Source organism: Molossus molossus, unplaced genomic scaffold (genome assembly GCF_014108415.1).
Source record: "Molossus molossus isolate mMolMol1 unplaced genomic scaffold, mMolMol1.p scaffold_m16_p_4, whole genome shotgun sequence".
Lineage (NCBI taxonomy): Eukaryota > Metazoa > Chordata > Mammalia > Chiroptera > Molossidae > Molossus > Molossus molossus.
Window position 1 is genome coordinate 43,916,970 of NW_023425377.1, and position 26,780 is coordinate 43,943,749.

The window sequence follows — 26,780 nt, forward strand, 5'->3', positions numbered from 1 at the left end:
AAAAATTAGAATTTTATTCTACAGTGATCCTAGATGACTCTGATATTTTATCATCTATCTTCAGAGGAATGATTAAAAGATGTCTTTATAGGAACACAGTTCCTATAAAAATAAAGCTGTATTATTTGTTAGCTACAGATACCATTTCACTGCTTTAGGAAACAAAGGCCACATTCTGTGGAGAGTTGGCACACACTGACTTAAAAACAACAACACTTTTATTGATTTTAGAGAGAAAGGAAGAGAAAGAGAGGGAGGAAAAGGGGAACAGAGAGAGAGAGAGAGAGAGAGAGAGAGAGAGAGAGAGAGAGATCAATTTGTTGTTCCACTCATATATGCATTCATTGGTTGATTCTTGTGTGTGCCCTGACCAGAGATTGAATCTGCAACCTCTGGCGTATAGTGATGATGCTCTAACCAACTGAGCTATCCAGCTAAGGCCACAAACTGATATTTTGACTAATTTAATGTGTTTGAGACTAAATATTAATTTAATCTAATAACTTTATTCTAACAGTTTCATTTCACATGGGAAGAAAACTCATCAACTCGTCAAAACACTGCATTCTCAAAGTTATGGTAAGACCAAAATACTCAAAGAGAAGTAAAAATGATGTTTCCCTAAGCATTTATTTCACTTTTTCAAGTTTGATTTTCAATGAAAATGAAATCTCTTCTTATCATATGTTCTTTAGAAATACTTAACTATGGTCTGCAGTTTTCAACAATGTCCTTTAAACATGAAATTTAATTATAAAACTATACTTAAAAAATGTTTTCCCCTTTATTGAATTTAAAGAGAGAGGAAGGGAGTGGAGGAGAGAGATTGAAACATCGATGAGAGAGAACATTGACTGGCCACCTTCTGCATGTCCCACACTGGGGATTTGGCCCATAACCTGAGCATGTGCCCTGACTGGGAATCAAACTGGCAACCTCTTGGTATATGGGTTGATGCTCAACCACTGAGCCACACCAGCCGGGCTATAAAACTATACTTTAATTCACTAATTTTCAATATGCCAGTTTAGAGAAAAATATCTGCAGTTCCAGGAATTTTTTTTGCAGTTATATATTTAAAAATTTTTAATTATAAAAACTTGATTTTATCCTAGAAAATTCAGTGCTTCTGAGTTGGAGCATCACAATATGGCACATTTTCTATAAGAAGGTCTTTCCTAGGGACCAATTCTGAAGGAAAAACAAAAAGAGAATAATTAACATTATTAAAATTAAAATTAAATGCAAATATACTCACTCCCCTTAAAATTAACAATAAAATGTGGAATTTTAAGGCAACTCTTCCAGGGATATTTTATTTCAATTAACTCCTATGGTGGAATCCTTTAGATGGAGAGAGTAGGATTCTCATTTCAGATCATTATAAAAACATATATGACCAATTCAACCCTTTATCATTTATTTATTAAATATAACTAATTAACTGAACAGAATTTAACTAAAGCACACCAGCCATGTGATTACAGATTACTGATAATTAAAACCATCAATTGGAAAAGGTTTTTATACTACTTACCATATAAAAAGCAAGACTGCTTTCTTAATTTAAAGGTTTCAAATTTTACAGGACAGTTCTCAACTGGGGGTGTTTTGGGTGGTCACACCAACTGAAGAATGCTACTAGAATTTAGTGGGTAGGAGCCAGGGATGCATGGGACAGTCTGGTACAGTGAAGACCTATCATGGTCAAAATTTCATTAGTGCCCCACTGAGAAACAAAGTTAAATAATAACAACAACATTAAATGTTGATTCCTAGGTAAGACCATGGTAGAGTCAATTGAGGTAAAGCTCGTTATATATTCTGAGGAGATAAATGATTTCTCTGTTTTTAACTCCAGAAAAGCTGAAGTCAGGTGAACTGTCAAGTTAAAAAAAATGTTCATACCACATTCTATGAAATAACTTGCCTATACTCTTCAAAACATCATGGTCATGGAAGATGAAACAACTGAAAACTGCTGCAGATTAAGGAAGACTAGGACTTCCGGTCAAGATGGCGGCGTAGGTAAACGCGGTATCGCGTCCTCCCACAACCACATCAAAGTTACAACTAAACTACAGAACAACCATCATTCAAAACCGCCTGAAATCAAGCTGAATGGAAGTCGTACAACTATGGAACTAAGAAAAAAAAACAGCTACATCCAGACCGGTAGGACAGGTGGCGGCGCGAGGTGGGGCGGCGGAGCGGTGAGACGGGCTGGTCCCACACCCAAGCGTGGTGGATAAAAATCAGGAGGCTCCCGCGGCTGGGAAGGTCCTTCCTGAGGACTGAGGGGTCCCCGTCCCACACCAGGTGCCCCGTTCAGGGTTCCAGTTCCAGGAAGAGAAGTCCCCATAACTTCTGGCTGGAAAAACCAGCGGAAACTGAGGCTCAGGGAAGCTGAAGCGGCTGGAGCCGCAGGCAGCTCCCTAAAGGGCCCGCGCACGGACTTATCGGACTCTCTCCCTCTGAGCTCGGAGGGGAGGCAGCTCGAGGGGCACCAGAGACACACAGGGAAGAACTGAGCTGTTTGGCACTGGAGCGAGCACTGGAGAGGGGGCTTCCTCGGAACAAACGTGCTGTCAGAGGCCTTTGTTCCTTTGGTGAGCCCTTCCGGGGGGGGGGGGACGCGGGCAGACAGAAGCCATATCTGGGACTCCAGCAACCTGGCTCACACTGGTAGCCCCGCCCTGCTGACTCCCTGAGGCCCCGCCCCGCCCCACACAACTTTCAAGCCCACCCAAGCTGTTGCCACTTGCTTAACCATAGGATTGTTCTGTCTTGGATCCTGCTTCAGGTTTTTCCTAAATTCTTTCAAACGAGCAGCACCGGGTCTCAGCGAGCCCCATACCTCTCATTAAGTAATACACAGAAACAAACACAGGGAGGCAGCCAAAATGAGCATACAAAGAAACAGGTCCCAAATGAAAGAACAGAACAAAACCCCAATAAAAGAACTAAGCGAAAGGAAGATAAGCAACCTAACAGATACTGAGTTCAAAATACTGCTTATAAGGATGCTCAATGAACTTAGTGAGAACCTCAGTGAACTTAGGGAGGGCCTCAAGAGCATAAAAAAGGACCAGTTAGAAATCATGGATACACAGTTAGAATTAAAGGAGGCATTAACTGAAATAAAGAATAATTTACACAGCTTCAATAATAGAGTATGTAAATCCAAGGAGCAAACCATCGATTTGGAATATAAGGAAGCAAAAAACGCCCAATCAGAACAGCAAAAAGAAAAAAGAATCCAAAAAAATGAGGATAGTGTAAGGAGCCTCTGGGACAACTTCAAGCGTGCCAACATTCGCATATTGGGGGTGCCCGAAGGAGAAGAGAGAGAACAAGAAATCGAAAACCTGTTTGAAACAATAATGGCAGAAAACTTTCCTAACTTGGTGAAGGAAACAGACATACAAATCCAGGAAGCACAGAGAGTCCCAAACAAGATGAACCCCAAGAGGCACACACCAAGACACATCATCATCAAAATGCAAAAGTTTCAAGACAAAGAGAGAATATTAAAAGCAGCAAGAGAAAGGCAGCTAGTTACCTACAAGGGAGTACCCATTAGGCTGTCAGCTGATTTCTCAAAAGAAACTTTGCAGGCCAGAAGGGAGTGGCAAGAAATATTCAGAGTGATGAAAACCAAGAACCTACAACCAAAATTACTCTATCCTGCAAAGCTGTCATTTAGAATTGATGGACATATAAAAACTTTCCCAGATAATAAAGTTAAAGGAGTTCATCACTACCAAACCGTTATTATATGAAATGATGAAGGGTCTTTTTGAAGAAAAAGATAAAATGTATGAACAAACAAAATGGCAATGAACACATATCTATCAACAATGGAATCTACAAACAAAATGAACAGGTAGAACAGAAACATTCTCATAGATACAGAGAACATTTTGTTGGTTGCCAGTTGGGAAGGGGGTTGGGGGAATGGGTGAAAAAGGTGAAGGGATTAATAAGCACAAATTCATTGCTAGACTGACAAACCTCAAAGGGAAAGGGGTTGGGGTGGGGGTGGGAAGAAATAAACCAAAGAACTTATATGCATAACCAATGGACACAGACAATAGTGTGGGAAAAGGTGGGAGGGGGGCGGGAGTGGGGAGGAGGGGGTCAATGGGGGAAAAATGTGGAACATCTGTAATACATTTTACATCCAACAATAAAGATTCGGAAAAAAAAAAAAGAAAGACTAAAAAGACAGACTAAATTCCATTTGTGTGATCCTCAGTTGGATAGAACAGAGGGAAATTCTCTTCACTGTTATAAAATACAGGTAGGACAAATGAATAACAAAACTGTACCAAAATTAATATCCTATTTTGACAATTATACTGTGGTTACATAAGAAAATGTCCTTGTAATTAGGAAATACACAGTGCAGTATTTTTAAGCAATATATCCTAAAGTATTTCTCCAGATCTAAACCCAAATGTGCTGCCATGATATTTAAAAATGCTCATTTGGGGGAAAAGAAGCATTAGCCTCAAGAAAACTTAGGGGGGGAAATGAGGAAGGATGATAAAAACAAATGTCGTAAAATGTTAATCTTTGTGGAATCTTGACAAAGGAAATCTCCATATTCTTCAACTTTTCTTGCATCTTTTCTGTAAAATTGAATCATTTCAAAAAGTTTTTTAAATTTATTTATTTATCTATTTATTTATTTATTTGTTACAGATGTTTCTCCTTTTTTACCCCATTGGCACCCCCTTCCCCACCCCACCCGCGCCCCGTCCCCGGCTTTGTTGTCCATGTCTATTGGTCATGCATACATGCATATAAGTTCTGTGGTTTATCTCTTCCCACCCCCCACCCCCTCTTCTGAGGGATGTTAGTCTGTGCCCTACTTCCATGTTTCTGGGTCTACTGTATTCCTCAGACTGTTATGTTTATTATATTCCATATATAAGTGAGATCATGTGGTATTTGTCTTTTTCTGCTTGGCTTATTTCACTTAGGATAATACTTTTCAGGTCCCTCCATGTCGTCTCAAAGGATAAGAGATCTTTCTTTCTTATAGCTGCATAGTACTCCATTGTGTATATGTACCACTGCTTTTTTATCCATTCGTCTACTGATGGACACGTGGGCTGTTTCCAGATCTTAGCTATTGTAAATAGTGCTGCTATGAACATGGGGGTACATATAATCTTCCTGATTGGTGTTTCAGGCTAAAAATTTTTGTTGTTGAAAGCATTACAGATGTCCCCGTTTTTTCCCCACTGATCCCCTCCTTCCTGCTCCCACCCCACTCCTGCTTCCCCAGCCTAGTGTCCGTTTCAATTGGTTGTGCATATATGCATTTAAGTTCTTTGGTTTATCTCTTCCCTCTCCTCTACCCCCAATCCCTCTGAGGTTTGTCAATCTGTTCCCTACTTTCATGATTCTGGATCTCTTTTGGTCAACAGCTATTTAGTTCATTCTGTTTCACAAATAAGTGAGATCATGTGGTACTTGCCTTTCTCTGACTGGCTTATGTCGCTTTTCCAGGTCCCTCCATGTTGTCTCAAAGGTAACAGATCTTTCTTGCAGCTGCATAATATTCCATTGTGTACATGTACCACAGCTTTTTTATCGACTCATCTACTGATGGGCATTTGGGATGTTTTCAGATGTTAGCTATTGTAAACAGTGCTGCTATGAACGTAGGGGTGCATATATTCTTCCTGATTGGTGTTTCAGGTTTTTAGGATATATTCCTAGAAGCGGGATCACTGGATCAAAATGGCACTTGCATTTTAAATTTTTTGAGGAAACACCACATTGTTTTCCATAGTGGCTGTATCAGTCTCCATTCCCCCCATCAGTGTGCTAGAGTACCCTTCTCTCCACAACCTCTCCAGCACTTGTTGTTTGAGGATTTGCTGATGGCAGCCATTCTGGCAGGTGTGAGGTGATATCTCATAGTTGTTTTAATCTGCATCTCTCTGATGATTAGAGACGATGAGCATTTTTTCATATGTCTCCTGGCCATTTGTATATCCCGTTTGGAGAAGTATCTATTCAGATCCTTTGCCCATTTTTTTTTTATCCTCATCCAAGGACATTTTTGTTCAGATAGAGTGGGAAGGAGAGAGAGCAACAGAGAGAGAAAGAAACATTGACGTGATAGGGACACATCGAGTGGCTGCCTCCGGTACAACCCCAACTAGGGCCAGGGATGAATCACAACCGAGGTATGTGCCCTTGACCGGAATTGAATCTGTGACTCATTGGTCCACAGGCTGATGCTCTAAATGCAGAGTCAAACTGGCCAGGGCCTTTGCCCATTTTTTGATTGGATTGTTTGTCTTCCTTTTGTTGAGCTGTATAAGAACGCTATAAATTTTGGATATTAACCCCTTACTGGATGTATCATTGGTCAATTATGTTCTCCCAGAGAGTGGGTTCCCTTTTCATAATGATGCCAGTTTCTTTTGCCATTCAGAAGCTTTTTGGTTTGATGTAGTCCCATTTATTAACTTTTTCCTTTGCTTCTCTTGCCCTAGGTGATGTATCAGTGAAAATTCCACTACATTATGTCTGGGGTTTTTCTACCTATATTTTCTGCTAGGATTTTTATGGTTTCACGGGTTACATTTAAGCCTTTTATCCACTTTGAGTTTATTCTTGTGTATGGTGTAAGTTGGTGGTCTAGTTTCATTTTTTGCACATAGCTGTCCAATTTTCCCAGCACCATTTATTGAAGAGACTGTCTTTTCTCTACAGTATGCTCTTCCCTCCTTTGTCAAATATTAATTGTGCATACTGTCTTGGGTCAATTTCTGGGTTCTCTATTCTGTTCCACTGATCTATATGCCTGTTCTTGTGCCAGTACCAGGTTGTTTTGATTATGATGGCTTTATAGTATAACTTGATATCTGGTATTGTGATCCCTTCCACTTTGTTCTTATTTTTCAAAATTGTTGTGGCCATCTGGGATCTTTTATGGTTTCATATAAAGACCATAAAAGTGTTGGAGTGTTCATTCTAGATCTGTGAAATATGCTGTTGGTACTTTAATAGGGATTGCACTGAATCTGTAGATTGCTTTGTGTAGTATGGACATTTTAATGATGTTGATTTTTCTGATCCATGAACATGGTATGTTTCCACTTTTTAGATCTTCTATTTCTTTTTTCTGAGAACAGGTCTTTTACCTCATTGGTTACAAAATTAACATCCAGAAATCAATGGCATTCTTATAAACCAACAATGAACACTCAGAAAAGGAAACAAACAAAAAACCCAATCCACCCTGGCTGGTTTGGCTCAGAGTATCAGCCCAAGGACTAATAAGACGCAGGTTTGATTCCAGTCAAGGGCACGTACCTCAGTTGTGGTTCATCCCTGGCCCTGGTCAGGGTCGTGCAGGAGGCAACCAGTGGATGTGTCCCTCTCACGTTGATGTTTCTCTCTCTCTCCCCCTCCTTCCCACACTATCTGAAGATAAATAGAAAAAAAAAAAAAAATGTCCTCAGGTGAGGATTGAAAAAAAAAAATTAAAAAATCAGGTAAAAGAAAGTTTCATAATTCTGCATTTTTCAATGGTAGCCTTATAAATGTATACACTATATACCACATTATCTGGCAAAATCAAGCTGTTTTACTAATCAGCATTAAAAGCACTGTAATTGCTCAGTATTTTAAAACACATTGCAATCAGAAAAGATTTTTCTTTCATTTACTTACTCAGTGTATTGTGGTCGGTGTGAATACCTTGTATAACAGATGTTCTAAGCAACAATTCCACATCGGAACCTATTTTTATTAACTGTTAAGAAACCAAACACAGAATAAATCGTTCAGGTGTTTTTTTCAATGGTTCATATAAATGTACTATTTTTAAATTATAGGTTTACTACAATTTCTTTTTATGTACTAATACTGCCTTTAACTTTTTGTAACCATTGCAAGTGTACAGAAAGCAAGCTCAGATTAAGCGTATACTTTTAACTTTTTTTTTTAATCCTCACCCGAGGACATTTTTCCAGTTTTTGTTCAGATAGAGTGGAAGAGAGAGAGAGAGAGAGAGAAACATCAATGTGAAAGGTACACATCAAGTGGCTGCCACCTGCACGACCAACCAGGGCCGAGGAAAAACTGCAACCAAGGTACGCGCCCTTAGCAGGAACCGAACCCGGGTCTCTCTGGACCGCAGGCCGACACTCTAACCGCTGAGCAAAACTGGCCAGGGCAAACTTTTATCCATCTGTTCCACATGTCACAGGTTTAGAGTTTTTGTTGTATACATATTTTACAATGTGTTTAAAATACACCGTTTTTTTGGGTGGTGGTGGTGGTGGTAGTGTATCTTTCTTTTATAAAGTTGGATGCTCTGAACACTAGAAAGAATGTTGGATTAAAAGTCAGAATACTTGTGATTCCAACTCTGGCTGTGTCATTAAGTATATGGCCTTGGATTAATAACCTACTCTGAGTTTCAGACCTCATCATTCACAAAATGAAGAACTGGACTAAAACAGCAATTCTCATTGCTATGGACCCCATGAGGTACCCTGAGACCCTTTCAGGGGACCAATGACATCAAATTTCTTTTCATAATACTAGAGCCTTCTGCACTGTTTGAGTTCTGAGAACTAGATCTTTCTCTATGAAATACCATTTGTACTTGAATGAACCACTGACAGGCAGACAAACTATGATTATTAACACTTGGGTATTTGGTAAACATTTTCTTGAAAATGAGTAAAGTAAGGAGGAAAGTTGATATAGTCTTAAACAAGGTCAGATGATATAGTCTTAAAGGTCATGGGATGAGGAGTCATGGTGGTTGTGAGCAGAGAAGGGACAGATTATGACTTTTCTAAAAAGGTTCATTCTGTCTTTAAAAGTATTGAGAATAGGCTGTAGGAATTTAGGGCAAAAGAAGGCAGATCCAGTAGGAGGCTGTTATAACAATTCAGTGAGAAATGATGGTGACTTGAATCATGAGATAATGATGAGGAAGATGAGAAGTGGTTGAATCTAGATATATTTTGAAGGTTAAACCAATAGGATTTGCTGCCAGATTAAATGTTAAGTGTGAAAGAAGGAATACAGTCAAGGCAGTACCTAGGATTTTGGTCTGAGCATCAAAAGGAGGGAGTAGCCATTAACTGACATGGAGAAGCCTGTGGGAGATCAAAGCCTCACACCCTGACAGACCTGAGAAGGGGCTTAGCAGGGCAGAGAAAGGGGGAAAAAAAGGGTTTCCTTACCCACTGAAGGTGCATAAACTGAGTGGAGTCTTAGGTCTAAGGCTGGGAACAATGTCAGATGAGGAACAAGGGATTAGGGGAGACCAAAAGGAATGAGCAAGAGGTGGTGTGTATAAATTCTGGAGCCAAAAAATTTTTTTGAACATATAATTTCCTTTGGTCTAATAGGAACAGAGTTCCACATTGAAACTAATTGATCATTGCCTGGCCAGTGTGGCTCAGTGGTTGAGTGTAGACCCATGCACCAAGAGGTGGCTGGTCAGGGCACATGCCCATGTTGTGGGCCAAATCCCCAGTGGGGGTCATGCAGGAGGTGACCAATCAACGTTTTCTCTCATCAATGTTTCTATCTCTCTCTCCCTCTACTTTCCTCTCTCTTTAAAATCAATAAAGAAAATATAAATAAATAAAAAATAAGTAAAAAAAGAAAACTGATCATGCCCTGGCCAGTTTTGCTCTGTGGTTAGAGCACCAGCCCACAGACCAAGGAATTTTGGGTTCGATTCTGGTCAAGGGCACGTACCTCAATTGTGGTTTGGTTCCCAGCCCTGGTTGGGGTCACATGGGAAGCGGCTGATCGATGTGTCTCTCTCACATTGATGTTTCTCTCACTCCCACTCTATCTGAAAATAAATGGAAAAATATCCTCGGGTGAGGATTTAAAAAAAAGAAAATTGATCACTCGATGATGCATATTATCAAAGAATATTCACAATTTTTTGAAAAGGGTATTTATACTCCTATACCTTTCCAACTACTTACTTGTTTTAGGCTGAATTTTCTTCATATACTTCAACCTAAAATACATATTGAATGAGGAATCACAGAGAATATAGCTGACTTCTATTAAGCTAGACATGAAAGAGATTTGCAAAAATGTAAAGCATGCCACTCTTCTCACTAAATTATTTAAGCATATAGTTATTTTTCATAAACAATGTATATGTTAACATGTAATAGATGTATTGTTTTTAAGTGACTTAATGTATTTTTTTAATTTCTCAGTTTTAAATTCTAATATAGTAAACATTGATAGGTGTAACACATAAATAGCATTATTTTTAGGATCCTCAATTTTTAAGAAGGTAAAGAAGTCTGGAGACCAAAATGAGAACTGCTGGTCTAGAGGATGCTTAAGGTTCCTTTTGATGCCAAGGCTAATGAACGCTCTCATATATGACAATATAATTATCCAAAAGCTACTAAATATTTAATAAATGAAGAGTTACAGAAGTACAAAATATAAGTGTACATAACAAATACCTACTTTCTAGATTGCTTAATGTTAAATTAGTACTCTAAAAGTAAAATAAATTTGGGAGATTGTAATTCCTTTTCTCAGTTTAGTTGATATAAACAATTTAAAATTTAAAAAATGTTAACTTATAATTTCAAAATTTAAAAATTGTCAAATTGTTATCAGTCTACTAAATAGCAAATAGTACAAACTTCCATATATCCCTTTTAACTTATATTCAAGTCATGACTTGATTACAATGTCATCTTAATTTCTACATGAATAAAAATGACACAGTCCCTGTTTGCCCTATCATATGCTCAAGGGAAATCTTTCTCCTTTTTCTCTATGTTATAGGGATAGAAATACTTAAGCTATCTCACTTTGTCTCATTAGCTTATTATAGATATTTACTATTTTAAAAATACATTTTTTTAACATAGAGAACTTCCATTAAACCCAGGAGAATTTATCTAATTTGTACTTTCCTTTTTATCAAATCAGTTTTTGGAATCACAACTACTGCTGCAAATAATTTCCCATTTTCTTCCTATGGCTCCTTTCCCTATATTTATACAAGGTTAGAAACAGGAATACTTAGGAAGCTCAAGATTGAGACAGTATATATACACAGCATGACTTTATAAAACGAATCATTATGCATTTTTTCAATGAATATATATTGGGAGTACAAGGGAGCCCATGGACTAATTTCAGTAGACTGTCTTCAACTAGAGTAAGTGACTAAAATGCAAATATAGATGGCAAACCAAGAGTAGTTCATAAACTGTGGCTGGTTAACTTCCTCTGCAAAGATAGGAATTTAAAAAAAACAATCTTTCTAGTTGAGCTAAATGAGTAGACATTCCCTCTATAGTTCTGAGTTAGCACAGCACTCCTTCTTCTCAGTTTCAGTCACTTGTCTTAAGTGAAGACAGCATTTCTGTGGGTGGTTGGGCTGATTCAGCTGCTCTTGTTTTGACCATGGCTACCATCCATGTTCTTTTCACCAGGCAACTTGCTGTCATATGAGTGTAGGCAGGTACCCAAAGGAAGTGAGCCAAACCAAACAAGTGAAGGTAATCTATTGCAGCTTTAATTATCAGGGTTATTTTACATAACCCCTTTATTTTCATCACTTCCTCTAGTTGCTAAGAAAATTCAAAAGAGTTTTATGATAAAATTGAAAAACTCAATTACTGTACCTCTTCTATTTTCTTAGGAGAAGCTTCATTTTTATTACTTTTGAATTCTTCATTTATCTTTATTCTGGCTGCTACAGAAAGAAAAATACATATAGTTATTTCCTTTCCTAACTTAGAATTCCTGTCCTAATAATTTACATGTTGTTCATTATGAATGACTACTTCTCTAGTAGAGGAAATAATTTTGCCCCATGTAAAACAAAGTATAAAGATAAAATTTATTAAAGAAGTCTCTTGGAGAGCTTTTGACAGGCTGGCAAGTTTGTAATTAAACCTAATATAAACCTTTGGCACTCTACTACTTTAGCTTCCTGTTTTTTACTTCCAATTCCATTTGTGTATCTCTAGCTGATATTCTAATAAATCTAATGTAACTATTCATTCCTATAAATTTAAGAATTTAAATTAAAATGTTAAGATGGCAAAACTCAATACATACAAGCATATTAAACCACACACTCATACACAAATTAAAATAAAGATATAGCAGCTTTAAGTACCTTGGCTGACATATAAAGTAAGTGATAAATAAAACTTTTGTTCACGTACACCATTGAGACTGGCATCACTGTCGTAGCACAATTCAGTTTAATCTGACAAACTGCCTTATTGTATTGCTGTGAGCAGTTAATGGAATGATCCATGTAAAGTGCTCAGTAAATAAACAATGTTATCTGTTCTTTTAATCATTTCACTTAAAAACATTTAAAGCAACAAAACATGTTATTTTTACGGATGTAACAGTAATAAAACCTTACTTCTATGCTTTGTAATTTCAATATGTAAGATGGTTAAGAGTTTGGGCTTTGGAGCCAGAATGCTTAGGCTAAATCCTAGCCCTACCTCTTACTAAGTATAATGTGGGTAAATCCTTTCATATTTTGTTAGTTTCTTATCTGAATAGAAATTATACAGTAAAACCTCAATATAATGGACTATTTTGGGCAAAGGAATGCCCATTAAAGTCGAAAGTCTGTTATATTATAAAGTAGGTTTTCCGAATGAGTATGTTAAAAAATTGACAAATCGTCCAGCTGGTGTGGCTCAGTGGTTGAGCATCGACCCATGCACCAAGAGGTCGCTGGTTTGATTCCTGGTCAGGGCTCATGCCCAGTTTGTGGGCCAAATCCCCAGTCAGGGGCATGCAGGAGGCGGCCAATTGGAGTTTCTATCTCTTTCTTCCTCTCTAAAATCAATAAAGAAAAAAATTAAAAAATATTTGACAAATTAACCTGTTTTTACTTATGTAGACATGTTTGTGTAATTATGTGTGAAAAGTTTAAGTTCATAGAAAATTTTTCTATATGCATCATTGTAATTTTATTTAATTTTATTTTTTTTGGTTAACCTTCACCTGAAGATATTTTTTCCACTGATTTTTCAAAATTGTGGGAGGGAGGGAGGGAGGGGGAGAGAAATACAAACATCGATGTGAGAGAGACAATTGACTGGTTGCCTCCCCGACTCTCCCTGACTGAGGTCAGGGATCGAATCCGCAACCCAGGTACGTACCCCTGACTGGGAATCGAACCCTCGACCCTTTGGTGTTCAGACTGATGCTCTAACCCAGGGGTGGGAATCTTTTTTCTGTCAAGGGTCATTTGGATACTTATAATACATGGGTCATACAAAATTATCAGCTTAAAAATTAGCCTGCTATATTTGGTCAGGCTAATTTGGTGAGGCATGTGATGTTAGCTGGAATTGATTTCATGGGCCTTATTTGGCCCGTAAGCCAGACATTCCCCATCCCTGCTCTAACCACTTAGCTATGCCAGCCAGGGGTGTATTACTATAATTTTAAATTTATATCAAATAGGTCTAGTAAATGCATACATTCACCAGTCACTGTGAGTAAACAAATGCACATGACTGGGACGTGGCTTAGAAGGGTTGAAATATCTACCGTCATGTGTTAAAATTGCAGCGGAAAGTCATACCTCGAGACAACAGAACCAATTACCACAGGCGATGTGGTATGATCATGTGCTAATCATATGCCAAACACTGTTTACCAGAAGTGACTCTTGGATTTAAATAAGTAGACTATAGCTGCAGATGTGTAATGTTTATTTATGTCAGTGAAATTACTACAATGTTTTCTCCAACATATGGCCTATTCACTAAAAATTAAAATAACAAAATTAATAACAAAAAAAAAAATCTGTTAACTGTAAGCAAACCTTGGTGTTAATTTTCACATACGACATATGGACTAAAAATTTTGTCCATTAAATTCTAACTCCGTTAAATCAAGGTCTGCAAAATCGAGGGTTTACTGTTAATAGCAACTACATCACAAGACTGTTATAAGAATTAAATGAGGGATTTGTGTAAAGTGCAATTCAATATAAGGAATACACTTTAACATTCAAGAAATTATTTTTGGTGAATTTCAAAAACTTGAATTCCTAGGGTCATTGGGGACACTTTACCTAGGTTAAAGAAGTTTAGAAATGTATGAGGATTGGAATTGCACATGACAAACACAGAACCTAAGCTTTAGAGCTCTGACTCCCAGGTAAGATAGAAATCATTTAAAACAGTGAAATACTTAATTTGGAATTGCTTGGGGTAGATTCTCTTTCATAGCTGCTGTCATTTCTAGAATGACACAAGGCATTAACATTTGGTAGTATATGTCCTATAGAATGTGAAATTTGATTATAAAATAGAGAAATGACTTTAATTTTAAGTACATACTCCTCAAAAAAGTGAAATGTAAACTAATCTTTATAACACATAACAACATTAGGGAAGAGGTAGTGAAGGTCATTCCCTAAGATGAGTCTTGACTATACAGGGTTCTCTTGGATATACTAACAGCCATCTGAAAAATGAACTTGTCCCAAAGGAAAAACAATAAACTTACCTTCTAATGCTCTGGTATCATTTTTAAAAACTTGTTGTCTGGTCCTGTGCAATGTTTTAAAGAGCTGTAAAACCTATCAAGAAAATCAGTACTCAGACCTCAAAAGAAAAAAGGTCTCATTTTACATAATTACAAGATTGAAATAATATTTCTTCTGTTCATTTCATAGACTATTTTTCAAAGTAGCTGATAAAAACCAGGGTTTGCCAAAATACCTTTACATTAATTATTTATCTTTAAGGTAAAAAAACTCCAAACTTTATTTACAAAAATAATACAAAGTTCTTTGAATAGTTAGAAAGTTAATAATTCTCCTGCCAAAACCAGTCTGCCAAGATAAACAACTTTACCAGTCTGGTATGTGTTGTTATCATTTTTCTTAAGATACTGAGGCCTTCATCTGTTCTTAAAGTGAGACACACATGTATATATACAAACTCATCAACTTATTACATCTGAAGAGAGCCCAGAAGGAAGAGGTTTTGGGTGATTTAGGCAAGTGAAATTATGATTTCTCAAAAGATAAGTAGAATGCTTAGATCTCTAAATATTCTAAGATGTGCTAAAAATTAGAGAAAAGAGCTTGGCACTTTGGTAGGAGACAGATTGGGAAGAGGCTTTAGTGATAGGCTGAGGCCACCTCACACTTCTCAAGTCCATAAAGGTATTCAATGTTATTCTAATACTGCTTTTTCTCCTGTCTTCTCAATTTCAGTTATGGAAGACATGGAGTTTCTCAAGCCAGAAGTCTTAAGGTCATCTTTAAATCTACCTTACTCTTCATGTGGAAACTTTAGGATGTCTAATCTTTTGCATATTCACCATATCCCCAAATTATTTAAGTTTACATGCTCCCAATCCATTTCTTAGACTACTTACAAAGATGTGTCTCTCTGCCATATTTCCCTCCTTTCTTCCAACCCAGTAACCAGATAATAATACTCAATATTTACTGAGTATATCCTGTGCGCTAGGCACTGTTTTAAGTTTTTTATATATTTTAGAAAACCTGTAATGTCAAAGGCAGACACCAAAACAAAAACAGGAAATGAGGAGCAGAAATGATAAATGAAATAAGACATAAACTGAACAACTACAATCAATTCCTAAATTATTGCAAATATGGAATAACAACAAAAAAAAAAGTGGTTAGAGCGCCGGCCCATGGACCAGAGTCACGATTTGATTCTGACCAAGGGCATGTACCTTGGTTGTGGTTTGTTCCTGGGCACTTTGGTAGGAGACAGGGTTGTGCAGGAGGCAACCAGTCGATGTGTCTTTTTTGTATCTATGTTTCTTTCTCTCTCTCTTTCCCTCTCGCTCCTTCTGAAAATAAATGGAAAAATATCCTTGGGTGAGGATTAAAAAAACCCACAGAAATGTTCAGGCCCTGGCCAGGTAGCTCAGTTGATTGGAGCATTGTCTTGTACACCAGCAGGTTGTGGATTCGATCCCCAGTCAGGGTGTGTGTGGAAGGCAGCTGATCAATGTTTATCTCTCACATCGATGTTTTTCTTTCTCTCTTTAAAAATTTTTTTATCCTCACCTGAGGACTTTTTTTTTGCATTTATCCTGAGATAGAGTGGGAGGGAGAAAGTGAGAGAGAGAAACATCGATGTGAGAGAGACACATCGAATGGTTACCACTCACATGAGCCCGATCGGGCCAGGGACAAACTGCAAACTCACATGTGCCCTTTAGTGGGAACCAAACCCGGGTTGTCTAGTCTGCGGGCTGACGCTCTAACCGCTGAGCCAAACCAGCCAGAGCACGCACTCTCTCTCTCTAAAAAGATCATTAAACATATCCTTGGGTGAGGATTAAAAAAAAAAAAAAAAAAAAAGTTCAGAAAACTCCTAAAAGCTTTTAAATGACAGCAAAGTGTAAATTAAGAAAAATTGCTGAGAAAGTAGAATAAAAGTTGAGGAAAGAAAAGATAAGAAAATTAAGGGAGTAATCCAGATGGCTCCAAGAAGAGAGAACAGAGAAAACAGAAATTAAACAGGAGAATAAATTAAGAAAATTTCACCAAGTAAGGTGCATGAGTTACTAGATTGAAAGGGCTCCACAAAGTGCCCAACACAAAATCCATACCACAGCATATGATGTAAATTCAGCACAATGCTAATTTTAAAAAAAAGCTGAGAGAGAAAACGGTTCACATACAAAGGGTAGATAATCAGCCCGGCCGGTGTGGCTCAGTGGCTGAGTGTCGACCCATGCACCAAGAGGTCACCAGTTTGATTCCTGGTCAGGGCACATGCCCAGGTTGTGGGCAATTGATGTTCTCTCTCTTTAATGTTTCCATCTCTCTCTCCCTCTCCTTTCCTCTCTCTCTAAAATAAAAACAAAACAAAACCAAAAACTTTAAAAAAAACCCACAAAAACAAAGGGTAGATAATCAAAATGGCACCTGATTTCTTACATCACTGTAAGAAGACAATAGTATATTATCTTCAAGTTTTGGAAAAAACAAACAAACAAACAAAAACAGCTTAGAATACCATACACAGCCAAATTATCACCTAACTTCAAGGGTAAACAGATATTTTCAGAAATGCAAAGTCTCTTATATGCTATACACCTTTTCTTAGAACTCTACATGCGTTCTACCAAATGTGCTCCACCCAAACAAGGGATGAACCACAAAAGAAAAAAGCATGGCAATTAGAAAGACAGGTGATCCAACATAAGAGAGGCAGAGATGATGATAAAGAACAAAAAGAGGTCAGCATTTGTGCAACCAGCTGAGAAAGCAACTAGTCTGGACTATTAAAAAAGGCTGAACTGTTCTCCAGAAAAGATGTTACTCATGAAAAAATAAAACTGATAGACTTTAGCTTTGCTCAGAGTTTGGGAATAGACAGGTAGGAAACTAACCAATTATAAAAACAAGGCAGTTACTAATTTCAAGAAAACCTAAGATTTAGAAATTAAAGACAATGTAATTATATATTTAGAGAACTCAGATGTGTATACGTTTTATATAGTCAAATAATACCAGAGACAAAAAACGAATTCACCAAAACTTGTAAATTGAGAAAAAGAGGGTGTAAGAGGAAGCTTAATCCTCAACCTCCATAGTTAAGTCAACAAATAATATCTCAAAAGAGAAAATAAATAACAGTTTAAGCATGTTTAGAAACATGGAGGTAAATATCAGAAGAAATAGCTAAAATGATTAAAAACTCTTATCTCTGGGAAGCAAGAATTAGGAGTATGTAGAAGAAAGTAGACACCTATTGACATTTGTGTAACACTCTTTCTTTTTAATTCATCTGTATTTGTCACAACCTTTTAAAAGCAGAATGTGCCCTGGCTGGTTTGGTTCAGTGGTTAGAGTGTTGGCCTGTGGACCAAAGAGTTGTGGGTACGATTCCAGTCAAGGGCATGTACTTTGGTTGCGGTTCAGTCCCCAGCCCTGGTAGGGGTTGTGCGGGAGGCAACCAATCAATGTGTCTCTCTCACATTGATGTTTTTCTCTCTCTCTCTCTCTCCCTCCCACTCTATATGAAAGTAAATAGAAAAATATCCTTGGGTGAGGATTAAAATAAATAAATAAATAAAAAAAAAAAAAATAAAAGCAGAATGTAACTTGAGCACTCACTACATTTCCATTCACAAAACTTGCTCTGAGTTACTTTCAAACAGCTTTACCACATGCCTAGGTCGGCTTATAATTTTGCTATTCTACACAATACTTTTCTTGATAAAAAAATAAATAAAATAAACACCACTTTTCTTGATAAAAAATAAATAAATAAAACAAACAATACTTTTCTTTGGGAAACAAGTTCTATGGATAGTTACTCCCATCAAGTTGGTTCAACTTCGCATACTAATTTCTAGAGGCCGTACATGCAGTTGATAAATACAGGGGATGGACGGTTTAAAAAGTAGATCATAGGGGATGAAAGTTGTTTTAACCATACGTATCTCAAAACATTTCAGTGACAAAAGATTTGTTCTACTAAGGAATCTGCTTGAGAGCTAAACACTTTAGATCACAAAATTAATAAACATTAGGCCACACACATCTCACAACATAACCTCATTCTGTTAAAATAAGTCAACATGAAACTAGAAAAAAAAACTAGCTCTGCTTAGAACCAACATCTTTGATTTTAGGCTTGTCATTGGTCTCCTTTTCTTCTTTTTCTTTCTCTTCAGCCTCATCATCACTGACTTCTTTATCATGTTCCTTCTCCACAAAAAGAGTAATGGGGTAGCCAATAATTGAGAGTGTTTTTTCACAATCTCCTTTATCTTTCTCTCCTCTAAGTACCTGGTTTGGTCTTTATTCAGATACAAGATGACCTCTGTTCCATGAGTTGTGTTCACCTGTGTCAGTCCTAACTGTGAACAATCCTCCTGCAGAAGACTGCTAAGCATACTGCTCATCATCATTATGTTTGTTGATTACAGTCACTTTTTCATCAATCAAATAGGCTAAGTAAAACCTGACACCAAACTGGCCAATCATAGAGGTATCTGCGCCAGCCTGCAAAACTTCCATGAATGCTTTGATCCAAGACTTGGCAATAGTACCAAGGTTATTGGTCAAATTGGCCTTGGCCATTCACTTCCAATATCCACAATAGTGAGGATTCCATCTTGTTTGTTTGGAATTAGGTTAGTAATGTGAAGCTCTTTTCCAAAGTCCAGTTTACTGGGATCTGTCAAGATTTCACATCCGATCTTGTCTAGAGCATTTGATAAATTTGAAATAAGCTCCCTCAAAAAGATCTCTTTATTCAAGTAGAAAATATTGATGATCAGTGACATCAACTGGGCAATTTCTGCCTAAAAGGCAAACATCTCAACCTCCTCCTTCTCGCCCTCCTTCTCCATTGGCTGGTTGTGAGTCTGGGTTTTGTCAGGCATCTCAGTTAAGGCACCATGCGGGCTCTGCAGTAATGCAGCACAAGGGTGCAGAATCAACTGGCCAACTACTTAATCTTTACACATTTATCACCTTTATAAAAACTAAAAATTTTATTTTAAAAGGAGAAAGGGAAAGGACAGTATCAAAAAAGAGAAAAGATATCTCACAGAATGGGAGAATATATTTGCAAATCATATATCTGATAAGGGGCTAGATATCTAGAACATATAAAGAAATTTTGCAACTCAATAAAAAAAATAAATTTAAATAGGCAAAGGATTTGAGTAGATGTTTCTCCAAAGACAGATGGCTATTAAGGACATATATATAGACATTCAACACAATTTACCATTTGGGAAATACAAATTTAAATCTGTGATACTACTTCACTCCAGTAGGAGGGCTACAGTAAAAAAGATAGACAAAAACAAATGTTAGCAAGGATGTGGAAATATTGTAACTTATACATTGTTGATAGGGATGTAAAATGGTGCAGCTGCTTTGGAAAAGTTTGGCAGTTGCTCAAAAGTTAACAAAGAGTTATCATATAACCCAGCAATTCCATCCCTAGGTGTATACCCAAGAAAAATGAAAACATGTATTCACACAAAAACTTATACATGAAGATTCATAGTAGTATTATTCATAATAGTGTCAAAAAGAAACAATCCAAATGTTCATCGACTCATAAATAAGTAAATAAAATGTGGTATATCTATATTGTTATGGTTTGAATTGTGTCTCCCCAAAATATGTTGAGGTCCTAATCCTTAGCACCTGCAAATGTAACCTTATTTGGAAATAGGGTCTTTGCAGATGTAATCAAGTTAAGATTAGGTCATCATTACTGCCTTGGAGCTATCAGAGCTAATATCACTTTGGAGTTAATAAACTTTTATTAAAAAGCAGAAAGCTAAGTCACAGATTGTCTTCTCTTCCCCATTTACTTATAGTGATTAGACAAATTGAGGCAGCGCAAATAGAAAATGTACTCTTCACAGTCAGATCAGTTTGAATCTCACATTACCACTTATTGCAAGCTTGGACAAGTTATTCAGAATTTTTGCCTCAGTTGTTCGTTTTTTTTGGATAATGAGGTAATTTTAAAGGTGTTTGGTATAATTTCTGTACTAGGTTTCACTGAAGTCATTACTTATCTATTCCTTCTAAGTCTGGGTTATATGGTTCTCCTGAGTACATCCCCAGCATTGGGCACTTACTACACTGTATGTTAATTGCTTACTTGTTGTGTGGCTTCTCAGCTACTTAGTATCCTCCACACTTAGCATAGGGTGTCTTCTATACATGATAGTCCTGGCTATGAGTGTTTTTGGAATGAATCCTTTCATTTGTATTCAAGTTTCCCAAGCAATTTCCCATTTCAAGAACTTTCCATATGCTACTTCCTCTTTATGGAATAGTCTTTTTCTCTCTCTTCTCGCTAATTTCTAATCAAACTTAAGGTTTCAACCTAACTTAAACTTCTATGAGTTTTTTTTTTTTTCATCTCTCCAAATAGGTTAAATCCCAATTATATGTACACAAAATACACTGTATTTTTAACTCAAAACACTTAATAAAATTCGAATTAAGTAATTGTTAAAAACCTCCAATCTCCTAGACCGCAGTGGCTACCTCTCCAGTGGTCGCATGGCAAAGGTGGTCTGTTTATTATTGCATCCAATATGTCTAGATAGTATAGACTAAATGTTGACTGTTAGGTATTACTAATAGCTCTTATGGACACTCAATACACTTTTTGAATGAACAACTCTTCACAATGGTTTCTATTGGAGCTGTGACGTATAGTAAACCGTACTGAGAACACCATGTTCAGCAGTACATAAGGCATTGCTTGGCGGCTCCCTATAATTGACCACAGCATTATTTTTCCTCATATTGTAGCAGGGCATTTCCTCCTTTCCATGCCTGTGCTTCAGCCAGTGATAGGGGCAGGTCTCACCCGGCCATGCTTTTATTTAAGGTTAGGGATGGCTCGTCGCTGAGAATTGTGCACCGGCCAGGAAAGTGCATCAGTTTGACGAGAAATAAACCTGAGACCAGGGACGTGACCCAGCGGGGCCATCACTTCCCAAGCTCATGCAGAGCACTGGGCTCTCTGTTCCGTGTCGCTGTTACTTTCGGTACCTGAATTTTTTTTTTTTTTTTTTTTTTATCCTCACCCGAGGATATTTTTTCTTTTTTGTACAGATAGAGTGGGAGGGAGAGAGAGGAAGGGAGAGAGAGAGAAACATCGACGTGAAGGGACACATCGAGTGGCTGCCACCCGCACGACCAACCAGGGCCGGGGACAAACTGCAACCGAAGTACGTGCCCTTAGCGGGAACCGAACCCGGGTCTCTCCGGACCGCAGGCCGACGCTCTAACCGCTGAGCCAAACTGGCCAGGGCTTTCGGTACCTGAATTTGCCGAGACTCGGTTTCTTTGGTTCCTAGACTTCTGCGTACCTTCCAGTCACATGACTACACCTTTCACCTCATCAGATGGTTGGAGCGCAGGGCTGCCTGTAGCGTCTCGGTCACTTGCCAAGGATGGGAAATGGGTCCCTCAGACAAATACTCGGTGGGGAGGTGAAACGCGGGCAGAACTCAAGTCTTGCATCACTGAACACACTCGGCACCCGGGTAGAACTAGGAACCGCTGGTGTCTCCCTCCCTCCTCCGCACCTGCACAAACCCTCCACCACCCTTCGCGGTTGGTCACCCGACTCCTCAGGGGCAACGGCCACATCCTCCGTGGAGGGCCTGAACCGCAGTTACAGGACTCCAGACCACCTTTGTCAGCCTGCGCTCTTAAACCCCCGGTCGGCATCGCACCCAGCACCTCCCCAGGCCCTGTCACCTTGGCCGCCTGACCCATGTCTGTCCTCACCGCAGCGGCTACCTCTCCAGCGGTCGAAACGCCCCGCCTCTCGGCAACCAATCACGGCCTGGCGTGCGCGGGCCAACTTCTGTAATCACGTTCCTAAAGAACCGTAACCAATCACCACGGAGCATCTCTTCGTAGCCCCGCCTCCCGCGGAGAGACGAGAAATCGGAGTCAGCTGAACCGGTGCAGCCTGGTAAAACCGCGAGAAGCCGCCGAAGCCAATTACTATAAAGGAGAACGGAAACCACTTGGACGCCATGTTAGTTAGGGGCAAAGTCACTTCCGGTTTTTCTGCTGTATCCCTCTGGTGGCGGGGAGTAGACTGATATGTAATAGATGGCTTCGGGCCCAACGTACCATACCATTCATTACCTCCTGTTTTGGGGTAGAGCTTATTAATTAGAGATCCCCCCCCTTTTTTTTAACGTTTTCCAGTTGCGACTGTCTTCTTGCAAAAGTGCATAAATAAGAGCCAAGCCATAACAACTGGAGCAGACAGACATTGATCAGATCGCTGACTTCCAAAAGTGTTATGTGTATTTTCTCTCATTTAATTTCCCCAGAAAGTGAGGCTAAGTTACTTGCCTAAGACCACAGGGCTTGCGGTGGATGTTGCTCAGTGGTCAGAGGTCAGCTCGGGCATGGAAGGGTGGCAGGTTGGATCCCCATCCCAGTCAGGGTGCCAATCCATGTGTCTCTCACTTAGATGCCTCTCTCTCTCTGTATCCCCCCCCCCCCATTCCCTTCACTCTTTCTAAAAATTAGTGGAAAAAATATCTTGGGGTGAGGGTCAACAACAACAAAAAGACCGCAGGGCTAATAGATGGAGGTCTGGGATACAAATCCCTATGCCTGACCTGAAAGCCTAGTCTTACCCTCTGTACACTCAAGCCTGCTCAACTTGCTTTACTCCTTGGTTTTGCTAGTCAAGAAATAGTTTATCAGCAGCATTACAATCCTAAACAATTATAAAGTATTTAGTTAAGTACATTTTAACTTATGACCGTGCAAGCATCAGGAAAAATCTCAACCTTGTTCCCACTGCATAATCCTTGTTTGCCTTCTGTACCCCACAACCTTTCAGGTTAGGTTAACTTGTAGGTAAAACTGACTTTTTATTAGAAATGAAGATTTTTGAACAATGAATCTCCAAGACCCCTTTCCTTCTCTGTGATTAACATCATTTGAAAGTCATCATTAAAATAGCAAGGTAATTGTCAACTTTGCTTTTTTTTTATTACATTAAAAAATTTGTCAATTACAGTTGACATTGAATATTACTTTATATTAATTTCAGGTGTACAGCATAGTGATTAGACACATAACATAATTTACCAAGTGATGTCCCCAAAAAGTCTAGTACCCACACGGCGCCATACATAATTATTACAGTATTATTGACTATATTCCTTATGCTGTACTTTACATCTCCATGACAATTTTGAGTTGATTTTGCTTTTTTATTAAAATGAATTAGATTTGCAGAAGAGTGTTTAACATAATCACACTATTTTTTTTTTTGAATCCTCACCCGAGGACATTTTTCTTTTTTTTTTTTTTTTATCCTCACCCGAGGACATTTTTCCAATTTTTGTACAGATAGAGTGGGAGGGAGAGAGAGAGAGAAACATCGACGTGAAAGGGACACATCGAGTGGCTGCCACCCGCACGACCAACCAGGGCCGGGGACAAACTGCAACCAAGGTACGTGCCCTTAGCGGGAACCGAACCCGGGTCTCTCCAGACCGCAGGCCAACGCTCTAACCGCTGAGCCAGACCGGCTAGGGCCCGAGGACATTTTTCCATTTTTGTTCAGATAGAGTGGGAGGGAGGGAGAGAGAGAGAAACATTGACGTGAAAGGGACACATCAAGTGGCTGCCACCTTCACAACCCAACCAGGGCCAGGGACAAACTGCAACTGAGGTCTGTGCCCTTAGCAGGAACCTAACCCGGGTCTCTCTGGACCGCAGGCCAATGCTCTAACTGCTGAGCCAAACTGGCCAGGGCCATAATCACACTATTAAACCAAATATACTGGGTACTTTCTTTTATCCAGGAAACAATAAATTAGATGATCATGATTGCTATTGAATGATTAAAAGATGCTTATTTTCACCCTGGCCGGTTTGGCTAAATGGTTAGAGTGTCGAATCTGTAGACCAAAGGGTCGTGGGTTTGATTTCCATCAAGGGCATGTACCTGAGTTGCAGGTTTGATCCCTGGTCGAACGATTGGGAGGCAACCAATCGATGTGTCTCTTTCATATTGATGTTTCCCTCTCTCTCTCCCTCCCTTTTACTCTATCTAAAATCAACAGGAAAAAAAACATCCTCGGTGAGGATTAACAACAACAAAAAATATGCTATTTTCATTTCTAGTTTGGATCATAGCCCAATTTCCTAAAAGTTTATAAGTTATTGTTACAATTTCTGGCTAACTGTGGTCCTTTATTCAGCTAACCAAAACCCCTCATCAGCCAATATTGGAAAATAATAGTTCCCATAGTGCCCAAATCCGTTCGGTCCTGAAGCTTCTCTTTTCTTAGATAAATCTCTATGATTTCCTCACCTTTTCCATAAATGGAATGACTATTCCAGTTGTTCTGGGAATATATCCTGGTTTGTTAGCATCTCAAAGTGTGTGACCTAGAACTGAAAAGGAAATTCTAACATGTTCATCACTCATTTAAGATCATGGAGCTATGTGATAGGCAGAATAATGGCCTATAAAATCCTAGGAGCTTTTGAATATGTTCCTTAGGTGACAAAAGGGACTTTAGAGATGTGATTAAATTAAGGATTTTGAGATGGGATGATTACCCTGAAGTGTCTGGTGGACCCAAGGTAATCACAAGGATCCTTGTAAGTGAAAGAAGGAAGCAGAGTTAGGGAAAGATTTGAAGATGCTCTGCTTCTGGCTTTGAAGATGGAGAAAGGGGCCACAAGAAAAGAACGTGGGTGGCTTCTAGAAGCTAGACAAGGCAAGGAAACCATTCTTCTCTAGAGCCTCTGAAAGGAATACAGCCCTGCCGACACCACAATTTTAGCTCAATGAAACCCAGTTTGGACTTCTGACTTCCAGAATGCCATCTGCTTGTGGCCTTTTCCAACTTCAAAGCCAATAGTACAGCACCTTCAATCTTAGACCTCTCACACCTGCTTCCATGATCATGTCTCCTTCTCTGACACTCTCCTGTGTTCCTCTTTCACTTATGAGGGCCCCTGTGACTATATTGGCCCCACCTGGAAAATCAAGGAATCTCCTCACCTCAAAATCCTTAATTACACCAGCAAATCCCCTTTACCAAGTAAAGCAACATATTCATAGGCTCCAGAGATTAGGACATGGTCATCTTTATGGCAGTAGTTTGGATTAGGGTGGTGGAGTAGAGGTAAGAAGAGATTAGATTCATGAAATGTGCTGAAAGTACAGAGAGAAGAGTTAAGGATGATTTCAAAACTTTTGGCGTGAGCAAGTCAATTATAGCAGATATGGAATGCTGCAGGAGGCCTTTTGTTTGATTGTTTATTGTGAAACAAAACAATTGAAAGTAAAAATAAATTTGAAGTTCCTAGTAGACATCACAATGAAGGTGGTGAGTGGGCAGTAATATATACCATAGACCAATCTGGAATTAAGGGAGAGGTAGGTCGGATGATAAATACCAGAGTCATTGCTCTATAGATGATAAAGCCTCAGATTTAATAAAAGGTGACCATGTTTATTACCTAAAACAGTACATATTTTTTCTTTTTAGCTTTTTGACGACTTCAGACTTACAGAAAATTTGCAATAGACAGAATTTGCATATACCTTTCACTCAGATTCCCCAAATGTTAACATTTTACAATCGCTTTATTCTTTTCTATTTATCTGTATGTGGATTTTAAAAAAATCTCTTTACTGTTTGAGAGTGAGTTGCAAACATGATACTCCTATACTCCTAAATACTTTAGTGGATTGTTTCTTATAAAAAAGTCATTCTCTTACATCAGTGGTTCTCAAAGTATGGTTTTAGACCCAGCAGCAACTGAATCACCAGGAAACATGTTAGAAACCTAAGTTATAGAGTCTCATCACAGATAACTGATTTTTATAATTTTGCTGTGGATTTATGAGGAAATTAGCATGACTTTCAAAACTATTATATAATTTACAGGCATTATTTACATTTCACCAATTGTCCTAGTATTGTCTTTGATAGCAAAAGTAACAAATGGGACACTTTTTATATCAAAGGGGACCACTATCAGTAATTTTGCAAAGACACAGTGGTAAACATAATCATTTAGAGTAGTCTGGAAGGTATAGTTAATATCTTTTAATAAGGACACTTGGAGATTGCTAGCTAGAGAAGGGGCCAAGAACAGAATCCATTGAGAGGCCTGGAACAGGAGGCTCACTGTGAAGATGAAATAGCATCCAGAGAGGTTGCAGAATGGACTACTGCTGAGAAGAGGA

At 38.5% G+C, this 26,780-nt stretch overlaps 1 protein-coding gene across 1 annotated transcript; it reads right to left on the reverse strand.

The window, feature by feature from the left end:
* Positions 1–989: 989 nt before the first annotated feature.
* On the reverse strand, positions 990–22,327 carry LYRM7 (LYR motif containing 7). The gene is made up of 5 exons (XM_036240768.1): positions 22,292–22,327; positions 14,545–14,617; positions 11,673–11,743; positions 7,702–7,783; positions 990–1,191 (listed from the first exon to the last, which is right to left on the reverse strand). The coding sequence occupies exons 1-5, from the start codon at positions 22,307–22,309 to the stop codon at positions 1,121–1,123; spliced, it is 315 nt and encodes a 104-aa protein (XP_036096661.1). The 5' UTR covers positions 22,310–22,327; the 3' UTR covers positions 990–1,120.
* Positions 22,328–26,780: the final 4,453 nt, after the last annotated feature.

Bases quoted from the DNA above. Each gene is read 5' to 3' on its own strand.
- LYRM7 (XM_036240768.1), bottom strand. The intron at 11,744-14,544 runs GTAAGTTTATTG...TTCTTTCTGTAG, and splicing joins TGATACCAGAGCATTAGAAG to CAGCCAGAATAAAGATAAAT. The intron at 7,784-11,672 runs GTACAGTAATTG...GTTTCTTAACAG, and splicing joins CTCCTAAGAAAATAGAAGAG to TTAATAAAAATAGGTTCCGA.